At 55.2% G+C, this 13,678-nt stretch overlaps 3 protein-coding genes across 3 annotated transcripts; 1 reads left to right on the top strand and 2 right to left on the bottom strand.

Annotated features, from left to right (window-relative positions):
* Positions 1 to 1,991: 1,991 nt before the first annotated feature.
* V2A60_002155 (uncharacterized protein) lies at positions 1,992 to 6,961 on the top strand (the record flags this gene model as incomplete). The annotated part of the gene is made up of 10 exons (XM_083253506.1): positions 1,992 to 2,942; positions 2,996 to 3,275; positions 3,332 to 3,565; positions 3,625 to 4,343; positions 4,416 to 4,905; positions 4,959 to 5,067; positions 5,138 to 5,325; positions 5,434 to 6,052; positions 6,141 to 6,233; positions 6,301 to 6,961. 10 exons carry the CDS (start codon positions 1,992 to 1,994, stop codon positions 6,959 to 6,961), a joined length of 4,344 nt encoding a protein of 1,447 aa, XP_083109632.1.
* Positions 6,962 to 7,189: 228 nt separating this feature from the next.
* On the bottom strand, positions 7,190 to 8,026 carry V2A60_002156 (uncharacterized protein; the record flags this gene model as incomplete). Its single annotated transcript, XM_083253507.1, has 1 exon — positions 7,190 to 8,026. The coding sequence occupies one exon, from the start codon at positions 8,024 to 8,026 to the stop codon at positions 7,190 to 7,192; it is 837 nt and encodes a 278-aa protein (XP_083109633.1).
* Positions 8,027 to 10,178: 2,152 nt separating this feature from the next.
* On the bottom strand, positions 10,179 to 12,829 carry V2A60_002157 (kinase-like domain-containing protein; the record flags this gene model as incomplete). The annotated part of the gene is made up of 2 exons (XM_083253508.1): positions 10,179 to 12,343; positions 12,775 to 12,829. The coding sequence occupies 2 exons, from the start codon at positions 12,827 to 12,829 to the stop codon at positions 10,179 to 10,181; spliced, it is 2,220 nt and encodes a 739-aa protein (XP_083109634.1).
* Between the last annotated feature and the right edge of the window lie 849 nt (positions 12,830 to 13,678).

The following is a 13,678-nucleotide window of genomic DNA, read 5'->3' on the forward strand; positions in this document are numbered from 1 at the left end:
TACCAGAGACATCGCCCCTGAGATTTGACTTCGGCGAGCTTAGCGAGACCAGCCACGATTGATGAATGTCGCATGCCGTTGCTCGCCTCTTTGCCCAAAACCGACCTCATACTCCTCCTCCCGGGACGACCCGGCAGATCAGAACTATAGAAGTAGTCTAGTCGTATCAAAGATGTGCTCAGCTGCAGTGACTATACATGATTTGGTGATGATGGTCCGCATGCCATCATCTTCCACAGCCCCGGTCGCACACGGACATCTTGCGCAGCGATAATTTACAATTGATACGCGAATTATAATAATCTCGGCAGTTTATAACCTTGGCCAAGTTGAAGGAGTCCTTGTGTCCTCTACTCTCAGAACAAGAAAATTGCAGAGACTGAAGGACCTTGCATCGGGTTCTGGTTTCGACAGGCTGCTACTTGATAAATACTCTCCACAAGTGATCCATCATGTTACCAGCTTTCATCGCTCAACTTTGCTCGATTCGGTGCAATTTCCAACTCTATTGACAATTTTTTTCATTGTGTTGCCAGCTTTCACCTCTCCAGTTTGCTCACATCAGAGCTATTTCCAGCCAAGCTCCAATATGGTCGCAACAACTGTCCGTTGACACACAATATGCACGGGCTCATGGCAAATTCCGCGTTATTCAACCGAAAGGCCTTTTCACGGCGCTGCTTTGGCACGTCAAGTAGTGGGCTGCATATGTCTGACGGGTCGTTTCAACACCACAATCCCTCTTTCTGGTAGGGCTGTGAAGGATGTCTGGATGGTCAACACCCAGACACCGCAAGCAGCATTAGTAGCACGAGTTATGTGAGGACCCAATCCCATCAGGACGAGGCGCATTATCATACAAGGCTTTATACAAGCATCTTCTTTTTAGTGTAACGCTGGGCGCATCTACGGCTGCCATCTTGTCGTGGCTGCTTACGTTAGCGACTCCTTATTTCGTTTAACCCTAGCTTGTTCTCCGTAGCCACATCGCCGTTGATCGCTACCTACTATGAGATGACCTAGAAAGAACGAAAAGTGTGCGCGGATTCTCATTCGCTTGGCGTTCCAAGTGGATAGTGCAGAAAGGATTCTAGCCTCTCGTCAGCGCCAATGGTGTACCACCTATCCCATCCCACCGTTGTTAGGAATGGGATTCGTTCAACCCAGACGGGGATTAATAAATGTCAGTATAGCCTGACTTGCTTTGAGTCTTGCCAGAGGGGCAGAGAAGCATCTGCACCGTCCCCTTTCTGTTTTTGTCCGCCCCAACATGACGCTAAAATTCAGGCTGCAGGACCTTTTGCTAGCAGGATCAGCGATGCCGGGGTTGTCGAGATAGGCAGAGCGATGCGACCGGCGGCCGCCCACGATCCCTCTGCTTGATCCCAGGACGAAAATACTGTGAGCACTGAGCACCATCATGGCTAGCCGAACGGAGTGGTGTCGGAATCGCTCTGTGGCGGCGCCTTGCTCCCGCGTTGGGGTCGCCGAGGCTAGACTCGGCGCGCTCCGCTCTCTTTGGTCTTGAAATTTGGTTACATCGATTCCGATCAAGTTGGTATTGACAGTCTTTCCAACGACTTGTAATTCTGAGGGACGACTGAGTAAGCGACCAGGAAAGTCTGCGCGAATGACTTGGTTGCTGACCACCATTCTACTGACCGACCTGCTTTGGGCTTGTACCCGCAAAAGCATGGAGAAGATGCAGTGTGATAAACTAAGTAAGTGGTTATTAGCGGAAGTAATCAAACAAAAGTGCCCAGTTCGCCCAGAGTAACTTGCGGAACGCACGCGGGAGATCTACCAACCAACCTCGGACGGAATATCGATCTTGGGATGGGGCTTCCGCCTGTTCATTGTGTTCTTCATCCCTTGTCAATTCTCCAGTCATCAGAAGGTTTTGCAATAACTCGCATTCTCTTCAATACAACCCCGCGTCCGTGGTAACGCATCGTCTCTGGCGCTGTAAACCAAGGCCAGCCCTCTCCAGGATGGACGACGACTCCTTCGGGCCGCGGCTGTCTGGCCATTTCGATTTCACTCTACGCTTCGAGCATGCGTTTTTTCAAATCATTCCTTGCTCGTCCATGATCCTGGTTCTTCCATACTACATCCGCATCATCGTCAACAGCCCTGCTCTCGTGCGCTCGGGCCTGCTCCTCTGGGCCAAGCTCGCCTTGGCTGCAGCTGTCGCGGTTGTGCAGCTCACCAGTATTGTCTTGTGGCATAACTCATCGCTCAACACATCGATCGCACAAGCTGGCTCGGTTCTGGCCTTTCTCGCTTCTCTGGGCACCGTCGTTGTAACGTATGCTTCGCACAAGCACTGCCTCCAGCCGGCCGTCTTCCTCTGCCTATTCCTGAGTGGCACATTTCTACTTGATCTCGTCTCCATCTACTCGTATTACCACCGCGAGAGCCTTGGGGCGCTAACATGGCTCACATGCGCGCTGCCTGTTCTCAAGCTCGCGCTGATCATCCTGGAGGAGCTTTCGAAGCGCTCGCTACTCATTTCGGAGGAGGCGAAGCGCGAGTTCAGTAGTGAGGTCTTTGCCGGCTTCTGGAGCAGATGCACATTTGCATGGATCAACCCGCTTCTATTCTTTGGCTTCCGAAATAGAATAAAGAATGATCAACTTCCCGAAATTCGGCATCAATTCAACTCAGAGAAGAAGTTCCTAGCATTTAAACGTCTCTGGGATAAACGAGACGAGAACGACAAATATGCTCTGCTGAAATGTTGTTTTCTTGCTGACCCTTGGCCATTCGTGTACATTATCATTCCGAGATTACTACAAATCGGCATTATCTTCAGTCAGCCATTTTTACTACAAGCCGTGGTCAACTTTGTCTCCGGAGACACTCCAATCGATGGCATGCCTCGCGACCAAAGAGGCACTAGCCTCATATTCGCAACTGCTCTTGTCTTCTTCAGCAAAACGGTAAACCAAAGTCACTGTTTTCCGTTCGGGCCATTGCTAAGCACGTGTAACAGCTTACCGCAAACGTATTCAGCCACCTTCGAAACCAAATTATGGTTTCGACACGAGGCATTCTCTCCACTGCCATTTACAAAAAAACGCTGGCCCTATCCGCCTCTGAGGCTGAGGAGCTCGCCTCTGTCACGCTCATCACTACGGATATGGCTGGCATTGAGCGTCTCGTATCGGTTTGCTACGAGAGTTGGGCCCTGATTGTGGAAACAATTGGTGGTATCACCATTCTCTCCTTCTTCGTCGGGGCATCCAGTATCTTTTCACTAATCTCCGCAACCCGTAGGCTTTCACATGCCCATATGATCGCCATGCCCTTCCGCTAACGTGCAGTCTAGTTGTTACTATCATTGCGCGGCAGGTCGCCTCCAAGATGAACAACGCACGCAAGAGATGGAACGAGCATATTTCGGTCCGTGTTGCTTCGACCTCAACAATCCTAGCTCAGATCCGAGATATCAAGATGCTTGGTTTGGCCCCGTCCGCAGCCGTGCATCTGCAGAAGATGTATGATGAGGAAATTGACATTGCCGTCAGTGAGCGAAAGATGATGTCTCTCACGTTTGGCGTCAGTGAGTGAAGATTGATTAACACTTTACTCTTCATGTATCTAGTAGCTAACTCCAGAAAGCTTCGTTGACTGAGACCAGCGCGCCAATGCTTGTCATTGCGGGAGCTCTATTCTGGACGAGGGCTGACCACACGATATCAACGGCCCGATTCTTCAGTATACTCACTGCCACTAGCATGGTTGCCAACCAATGGTCGTGGTTTCTCAGATCACTCTCGTCGTGGGCGGCTGGCTTTGCCTGCGTGTCTCGCGTCCAGGAGTATCTCAACAAGCCCGAAGTAAAGGATCCTCGCGGCCGTCTTGACGGTCTGCAGGAAAGTCCTAGTGGTTCATCTGAAAAACCACTTTCAATCAATGGGAAGGATATACCAGCGGCGGTCCAGATTCAGAATGTGGTTGTATGCATGGACGAAAAAGCTGGCCCTATTCTCAAAGACACGACTGTACATATCAACGCAGGCGAAACTACCATGCTCTATGGAGCGGTTGGTTGTGGCAAGTCCACATTTTTGCGCGCGCTTCTCGGAGAAGTTGTCCTCCAAAGCGGGAGTATTTCTCTTGCGTCGCTTTCTACCGCCTACGCAGGCCAGCAACCTTGGCTCCTCAACGCCACCATCCGGGCCAACATCATTGGCCACAAGGCCTATGATGCTGTGTTGTACCGAAAAGTGGTGTACATTTGTGCTTTAGATGTTGACTTCCATCAGCTTCCCGATGGTGACGAGACAATGGCCGGCAACGCTGGCGCCAACCTTAGCGGTGGGCAGAAGCAGCGAGTTGTAAGACAAGCCAAGTGATCCCGGCAAACGCCCTCGTTCGAAAGCTTTTAGTACTGACATGTGGTGTTACAGTCTATGGCACGTGCGTTCTACCTCGAGGCAGACATTACAGTACTTGATGACCCGTTTTCTGCACTTGACAAGGAGACATCAGCTGTGGTGCGCGGCCGGCTCCTAGTCGAAGGCCATGCCACGGCGAAGGGCAGAACACTAATTATGAGCACCAGCATGCGAGAGCATCTCGTGGATGCTGATACTATTCTTCATGTCACTGATCAGGGAGATGTCCTCAAGGTCTCGCTCGAGGAGGCGGTGGCTCACCCGGAAGAGTTTACTCGGGAGCTGCCGTTACGGCAAAAAGCCAAGGCGGAGGCCATTGACGGCGACTTGGAAGAGCTACCGACCGTGAAGGAAGTGGAAGAAGCAGAGGAGCCGGAAGAAGCAAGAACTGACCGGGGAGATTTTTCACTCTATGCGTATTATCTACGTCCGGCCGGTGCTCTCCGGGTCATAACATTCTTCATTCTAAACACTCTTGGGGCACTATCCGAGGTGATGCCCAGTGAGTATCTACCATTCGCCCCCTATGAAATGCTGCTTCGCTAACGTGATCAGTCATCTACGCTCGCATTTGGCACGAGAGAGATCCCTCAAACAACCTGTACTACATTGGCTTTGCTGTTCTCTGCATGAACTACCCTGTTGCCATTGCCGCCGGTGCCATGTACGTGCCTACCGTTCCACAAATGTACGGCTGCCAGTCCACCGCACGCATGCTAACCACTCCATGATAGCTTCTACTACTTCATAATTCACGTCAAGACCACGCGCGGACTACACGACACTCTGGTCAAGAGCACGTTTGGCGCCACCTACGAGTTTCTGATGAACGAGGACGCCGGCTCGATCCTCAACCGCTTCAGCCAAGACATGTCGACTGGTGCCCAGCAGGTTGCACTCTACCTGCTTCCTGCAGCTTTCCGTACGTAATTTTTTTTCTGTCCTATTCTTTTCTTTTCTTTTCTTTTCTTTTGTTTTGTTTTCTCTTTGGCCCAAACGACCCATTTTAACGAAACCGAATCATTCGCAGGCGCCGTCACGGTGCTCATCGACATTGGCACCATCAGCGCCGGCGCCACCTACGCCGCGGCCATCATCCCCTTCTTCGTGGTGCTCACGGCCGCCGTGCAGCAGTACTACCTGCGCACGTCGCGGCAGCTGCGGGTGCTGGAGCTGGAGACGGCGCGCGACATGGTGCGGCACCTCACGGAGACGGCGCACGGCGTGGAGCACATCCGCGCGTTCGGCTCGCAGGCCGACGCGGCGGGCCGCTTCGCCGCCGCGTTCGGCGTCACGCAGCGCCCGCTCTACTTTCTCGCCTGCGTCCAGCAGTGGCTCGAGGGCGTGCTGGACCTGTCGACGGGCGTCGCGGCCGTCGTCGTCGTGGCGCTGGCCGTCAAGTTCCCGGACACGGCGACGGCCAGCTCCATGGGCCTGTCCATGATGAGCCTCATCAGCTTCAGCTCCGACATCAACGAGTTCATCTCGGCGTCCGTCATCATGGAGACGGCGTTGGGAGCGGTGGCGCGTATCCGGACCTACGCGGCCACCACGCCGGCCGAGGCATTTCAGGGCGGCGGCCCGCCGGTTCCTGCGGAATGGCCGAGCTCAGGCAAGATTGAGCTGAGCAGCGTTTCCGCCGTGTACAAGTATGCATCTCCCTGTTCCTGCGCCCCCCCCCCCCCCCCTTTTTTTTTTCTCGCTTTCTCATTCAGCTCTTCTAATTCTGCGCTCCAGGCCACGCAACTCGGCACCCTTTAGTCCGACCGGTAACATCACTGTCGTCGTCAACCCTGGCGAGACGCTCGGCGTCGTAGGCCGGACCGGCAGGTAAAGTGTTTCCCTCATCATTGCATTGAAACACATCATGGACTAACTCTGGGTCGCGTCCTGGCAGTGGCAAATCCACCGTCCTTCTCAGCATCCTCAACCTGCTCGAGTACACCGGCACCATCGCCATTGACGGGCGCGAGATCCGCACGCTGCCGCCCGACGAGCTGCGCGCGCGCATCACCACCGTCACGCAGAGCGGCGTCCAGCTGCGCGGCTCCGTCCGGTACAACCTCTCCCCCTTTGAGCCTGCGCGTCACCACCACCAACAAGACGCGGCAACGAGCCGCGACGCGGCGGACAATGACGGCCACAACGACGACGACGACGACGACGACGACGGGGCGCGGGCCGACGCCCTGCGCCGCGTCGGCCTGTGGGAGGCCGTCCCCGGCGGCGGCGACCTCGGCGCGGACATGAAGGACATGAAGTTGTCGCACGGCCAGCGGCAACTGTTCCAGCTCGCGCGCGCCATCCTCCACCGGCGCGCGACGGGCTCGCGCGTGCTGCTCATGGACGAGGGGACGGCGAGCCTCGACGAGGACACCGAGGCGCGCGTCGGGCGGGTCCTCGCCGACGAGTTTGCCGGCTGCACCAAGATTGTCATCTCGCACCGCGCGGCGACGCTCCGCGCGGCCGACGCCATCATGACGCTCAAGGACGGCAGGGCGACGGTGGTCAGGGGCCGTGTGTCGGACGAACGGGCCGTGGAGGCGGTGGAAGAGTGATGATGCACGTAGGAAGCCTCGGCGAACTTTTGATGAACTATACTTTTCTCTCGGTTTTTTTTCACTCTTCTCCATTACCAGTAGTCTTGAGATATATGTAAAAAGGAAAAACAAACAATATTCAATATTCAACGTACATTGACAGCATGTTTGCATGCTCCCTTGCCCCAATCACATCATCTTCCAGGCTACCTGACACGACCCATTTTCTCTCTCTCTCTCTCTCTCTCACGGCACCACTCCCGGACGGCGACACTCCGACTCGGCAAAGACCCAGCCGGTCAGCCTATTGGCAACGTCACTCACATAGCAGGCCGTCGCGCCCTTGGGGTCGCCCAGGTTGTCGTAGTCGGCCTGTCCCGAGTTGTACAGCCTCGCGGCGACGTAAAACGGCCTCGCCGTCGCCGCTGCCGTCGCCGCTGCCGTCGCGTTTCGCGCTTTGGCGAGCACCTGCTTGAGCCCGTCGCCGCTGCGCGTGCCGAGGGTGCCGTCGGCAATCATGAGGGCAATCTCGGCCGCGGGACAGGGCTCGACGGCGGCGCAGTCGCCGTCGCCGTCGTGGCTCTGCATGAGACCCGGGTTGCGCACGCCGTTGTGCGTGGTGGGCGCGCGCACGCACCCGTTGGACTCTTGCATGACCGTGGCCAGCACGAAGCGCTCGTCGACGCCGCCGCCGCCATCACCGCCGCCGGGGCCTCCACCGAGGCCGGACTTCGCCGCGACGGCCCGGATCGACGCCCGCAGCTCGGCCGTCTCGGCCGGCGAGTTGTCGGCGCCCCAGCCGTGCTTGGAGCAGGCGATGGAGATGAGCGCCGTGTTGGCCAGCCACAGCTGGTCAAAGGTGCCCCAGTCCGAGACGGCCGGCCAGCCCTGCTGCGCCGAACCGTCGCCGCGAAAGAGCGTGTACGTGTCAGGGAGCGCCGCCGCGGGGGTTGGACGAGGGCGGCATCCCGTGATGATGCTGGTGTTGGTGCTGGTGCTGGTGGCGGGGCCGGCGCCGGCCGGCGTGGCAGTGACACCGGCGCCGGCGGCGAGAGCAAAGGTGAGCAGAGCCGAGGTGAGCATCACTCTATGGTCGTTTTTCCCTGTTCGGCTTGTATGCAATATCAGCAATCAAGTGTGAGCCGCGTGGATGGGGTTTATCAAGTCGGTCAAAAGGGACTCGAGGCAGGCGGCCTCGTCGGCCTTTTGAGCAACTTCATCGGAGCTCGCTCGCTTCGCACGATTCGCGTTGATCTATGGTGCGCTATGTTTCAGCACCCCGTTTCTTGTTTCTGTGCGTGCTCCTTGTCCTTGAGAGAGAGCCACGATATGTGCCGATTCAGGTCCTGGGGCCCGTACATCGCCCTCCTGACATGCAAAAAGCCTGTTGTTGCCTGCACACCCTCAACGACTTACACCAAGCGATTGGGTTTTACATATTTCCGGGCGGGACGACTAAAGCTTCAGAAATCGCGTTTCCCCGCTTCAAGTGTGCATTCATCCATGCACGTCAAGTTGCCTTGATTCATGCAAATCAAGCTTGTCGGGAGTAGCCTGCTTCTTCTTATTCTTCTGTTTCAATCTCCTCTTCCGTAACCTCTTCCATAACCTTGACCCGTTTCAAGCATCATTGACTCAAGAGCAAAGAGGGCGACGGCGCGCCTCGCACGGATCTTGCGAGTTGCTACCCAACCGAGCGCATAACTATACTGCCTCGCTGCCTTTCCGACAACGAGCTATACTACCACTACATTGGTCAAAGCCTCTCTCTCTCTCTCTTTCTTTCTCTCTCTCTTTCTTTCTCTCTCTCTTTCTTTCTCTCTCTCTTTCTTTCTCTCTCTCTTTCTTTCTCTCTCTCTTTCTTTCTCTCTCTCTTTCTTTCTCTCTCTCTTTCTTTCTCTCTCTCTTTCTTTCTCTCTCTTTGCGAGCATTTATCTTTTGCTGTTTCCCGTTTCTCTTCTAGAATAAAGCCACTCCTTCCTTGTGTCGCTCTTGGACCTTTTCCTCCCAAACTAGTCCCGCAGCCCATGCAACTCATATTTCTCTCTCTCTGTCTCTCTCTGTCTCCCCACACCCAACTAAATCGCGCGCGTGCGCGCTTTTGTGGTTACATTGGCAATGTTCGATTGATAAGAGGGATAAGAGGCAGTCATACATGCATGTATGCTTGTATGAAGCCGTATCGGGGAAATGTAGGTTGATCTCTTTTTTTTCGCAACTGCCCGTTGGTTCCCCCCCCCCCCCTTGAGCAAGCCTCCACACTATCAATGCCCACAACCTCTCTCTCTCTCCCTCTTCCTGTCGTGTCTGATACTACAGAAAGACAGAGCTCGGGCAGACAATGAGAAGAGTCGGGTCGGCCATTGGTATTTCTTCTCCACGCACCCCAACAGGGACTATCCCAATTACAAATATGCCTCGCTTTGAAAGGGAAACGAACGGGGTCTGCAACAAGCAACGCACGCGCCCTCCCTCTCCCACCCTCCCCGCAGCGCACCAGCCATGGGCCATGCCATTGGACCCTTATTGTTAGCTGTCGGTTCCTGTTTCAGGAATTGCTACGCATTGGTGGGTGGGCTGTATCAGTGCTTGTTGATGGACCGCAGATTACCGGGTCCCGTCATTGAATGCCAATCATGAATGATAAAAGCTGGAATTGCTCCCCATGATCGGGCGTGACTCGGTGCAACCATACATGGAGCGATGCAGCCCATCCAGCCAAATGCAATTGCCTTCTTCCTCCCCTTGGTCATCCCGCCCTCATCAGTATATCAAAAGTGCTTGTTTCAACCATTGTATTGTGCTACACATCTCGACGGACCTATTGTCGGGAGCCACCTTGCTCACAGGCAATAATAAAATATACAAAAAGGACAGTATAAAAATGACTAAATGTAGGCTCATTCATGCTCGAAGCGAATGTCCATTCCGTACCAACGCCGTTCCCCGCCTCGCCTTTAGAGACATGATCCCATTTCCGCCTCCCAGTTTCCCCTTTAAACAGAAAAAGCAGACAGCAAAGACCGCCACCCGTGGACACCGCCACGTTTAAACGCCAGAAAAGGTTTCCATGCTAAAACCATGCCAGTAATTGATCTAAACAGACCCAGGTTTGTGCCCATGAATAATAATATGGCAAGACAAAAGAAAAGAAGCAAATGAAGGAAACAGGATGCCTCCAGCGACAGATGTGCTGGGCATTTGAAGGTGATAAAATATACCAAGAATGTTGGAATTAGTAACCAGCCTGGCCGGGCATCTTGCCGAGCGAGTGCGAACCCATAGTTTTCGGAGGGAGGTGGTTGTGGCAAAAGATTCGCTTGTTATTCGCCGAAGTCGACTTGGTGGCATCAATACAAAGAGTTGGGTCGTCATAAGACTCGAGCTGGCAGCATTCAATGTTCTTGATCCATCGGTTGTTGACCACGTCGAGGATGCTGATGCGCTTCGTGGGCTCAGGGTTGAGCATCTGCAGCAACATGCGGCGCAGCGCAGGAGGGTTGACGCCGACGTCGAGGGCCAGGCATTTGGGGTAGTCGGTGTCGGTGATGACGGCTTCAGCATCGGGGTGCTTCTTGTACCAGCGCTCCCAGCCCTTTACGAGCTTATCGTAGTGAGTGTTACCGGGCTCCGCGCGCGACCAGATAGCGCCGCCAAAGTTGAGGTAGATCATGACAATGCCAGTCCCCCAGACGTCGAGTGCGCGGGGATCGTAGGAGCCCTTTTTAGCAAGAACTTCTGGTGCAATATAGGGCTCGCTACCGCAGATGCCTGGGCTGCAAAGACGAACGTCGCCCATATTCTGGCCGCAAAGGCCGTGGGCCTCACGAAGCCCAGGGTGCGTGCCCGTAAAGACCTCCGAAACTCCAAAGTCGGTGATCTTGATCTTGCTGTCCTTGGTAATGAGTAGGTTCTCGAGCTTAATGTCGCGGTGGGCGATCCCGTGGGCGTGGAGGTAAGCGACACCCTGGACAAGCTGCTTGAAAATGCACAGGCGATCCTTGAGCTTGGCGTCGCCCTTGAAGAACCCCTTCTGGACGAGACCAAAGAGATCGCCCTCGGAGCAGTATTCCATGACGTGGTTCCATCGACCGTGGTCGGTGCAAAGGCGAATCGTTTCGACAATGTTGGGATGGTGCAAGCTCTTAGCGATGCTGAATTCCGACTTGATCTTCTTTTCATACTCTTCTTGGCTCTCGCTCTTGGACTTGCCACGAAATTCCTTGACAGCGTAGAGTTCGTTGGGACAGCCTTTGCGGGCCATGAGGGTCACTTTGGAGGCCGCGCCTTTGCCGAGGTGCTTGCCGTGGCGGCCGAGCAGCTTGTGTTGATACTCAAATTCAGAGAGAAGTTCGGCCGTGTCGATCATGAAATCGTCGGGCAGACTCAGACTCATCCGACGAGCCTTGGTACCAGTACCGGCATCGGGGGGGAGGGCCCAGGGCTGACGCTCAGCAGGGTACATTTTACCGCCTGTGTGCTGTTGGGGAGGCAGGCCGGGCGCTCCTCGGTTGCCATGGTCGAAGCTGCTAGCACGGCGAGGGGTCTTACCGTTACGTCCTCCGCGGGCGACAAAGTTGACGGCACGGCCTCGTAATGTGAAGCCGGTAGAGGCACGGTTCTTCTTCTGAAAGTCTTCGGGTCCCGGCAACGACTTGCCAAAGATGTTGCTTCTATGTGAGGGGACCATTTCGAGAGGCGAGCCGGGCGTTGGAGGCGAATTGGAAGCAGTGGACTGCGTCTTGTAGGATGCCGCGGCGGGGATGCTGCGAGGAGCGCTGGTCGGGGCAGTGTTGCGGTGCACGCCACTGTCTGTTGAACTCGGCGTGCTCGAGTCAAAGACTGGCGTGTCACGCTCAATGGCGGACGAAGACCGGCGGAATAGATTCGTCATTGTGCGCTTGAAACTGGACGTAGAGCCACGAGTGGAGCGACGTGAGAGAGTGGGAGGTTGAGGAGCGTCGGGTTCAATTTCCGGCAGCTTGGGCGTTGGAGGAGCAAGTTCGACGGCAGGCACAGTGGTGTTGCCAATGATTGTACGCGCGCGATGCAGCACACGTATGGGCGTTCTGCTGGGAGGCGTGTCGTCTACGGGCAACTCGGGGTGGAGAGGCGGTTTCGTGGGATTCGAGGTGGGCGGGTTTTGCGTGGTATTGTAGTGCGTCAAGGTGAGGTTCTGCTCAAACTGCTGGACACTGGTGAAATCCTGCGAATGACGACCGCCGCTAACGGGAGTGACGGGCTCAATAGGAGATTCACTTCCCGATTCACCAGCTTCTTCCTCGAGGATGGGATGAGGGATGTCGGTGAGATACTGGCGTGGGGATGAGAAGCTGTGGGAGTAAAATTGGCGGTCCTGGAGATCCGCGGCATCCGTAGGGTCTGTGTTGGTGGCAAAAGCTGGGACGTCAGTAAGTTTGGGGAGAGAAAAAACGGTTTGGTTTATTGAAGAGAGAAGAAGATGAAGAAGGATAGAAGTTGAATTGACTTCCGACTTGGGCAAAGGAAAACGCTGGGGCCAAGTTACTTGAGGCGGGACGAGCTGCGGAATCACGTCACAGGCAGGTGGCAGGCGCTGAACAAGGATATGAAAATGGATCAATAAGCAGGGGAAGGCAGTCAGTCGTCTGCGGGCAGGCGGGCGGGCAGCAAACCGGCGAGGCGGACCAAGAGGCTAAGAATAGTGGGCAAGGAGGCTGAGGGCGGGTTGTGACTGGTGACAGACAGCGAATCGGGCGCGTGCGTGGGCAGAAGGAGTGGCAAGGAAATGGTGGGCGCTGAGGAGTCGAGGAAGACTAATAAAGACCGAACGAGGAGAAAAATGCACTGACCTGATTCGGGCGCCATGGCTTGTGGCTCTGGTGGTCGTAATAATGTAGCTGCCATGATTGCGTCCGAGTAATATGAAGCTGGTGGTGAGGGCTTGCGCGCTGAATTAGGCTCGAAATGCCTCGGTTTGAGTTTTGGTTTTGGTCGGGAGAAACCAACTGGACGAGCGAGGACGAAAGCGTGGGAACGCCGTACAAAGGCTAACGAACAAGACTGGACGAGGGTGGACGAGAACGGACGCTGAGAACGGCGCGAAAGGGCGAGGCGGCGAATGGGTGGGTAGGCAGACGGACCAGCCAAGATAGAGAGAGAGAGAGAGAGAGCTGGGCGAAAGCGACTTTTTTTTTTGGTGTGCCACTAGCGACGAACAGAGTTGTCTGCACCTGGACTAGTGGTATCTGGTGGGGGTTTCCGTGTCGAGTTCTCGAGTGAGTGACAAGAGGTGACGAGAGTAATTCGAGATTGGCGTCACAGCGAGGCGGCTGCTATCAGGCGAGAGAAGAGGCGTTGTAGCAGCGTGCCAAGGTACCTAGAAGACCTGAAAAGAAGAGGCGCCAGAAAATCCTCCACCAACGAAAGGACGAGTGTGGACGAGTTTGACGAACAAGAGGCCGAGAAAAGAGTGGGCAGTGGGTGGCTAGCCCCGTGAGATGCCTCGAGATAGTGGGTGGTAGCGGAATTTAGCGGCACCCAACGACGTAATTGATGGAGTGGCTTGCCCTCTTTTTTTCCCTCTTTGCAGAGAAGAAAGCGGGACAATGGGCGCTAACACGGCGGAAAGGGTTGCTGTGGACAGGCGAGGCGAAGAGGAGGAAGCCCTGTTGCCGGGTGTGTGTGCCGGATAGAGTGGATGGAGCGGGATGGACGTATGTATCGGTACTGATAGGTATGGATTGCTTGGTTGCT

The sequence above is a fragment of the Cordyceps javanica genome, chromosome 1, assembly GCF_051103115.1.
Source record: "Cordyceps javanica chromosome 1, complete sequence".
Taxonomy (NCBI): Eukaryota; Fungi; Ascomycota; class Sordariomycetes; order Hypocreales; family Cordycipitaceae; genus Cordyceps; species Cordyceps javanica.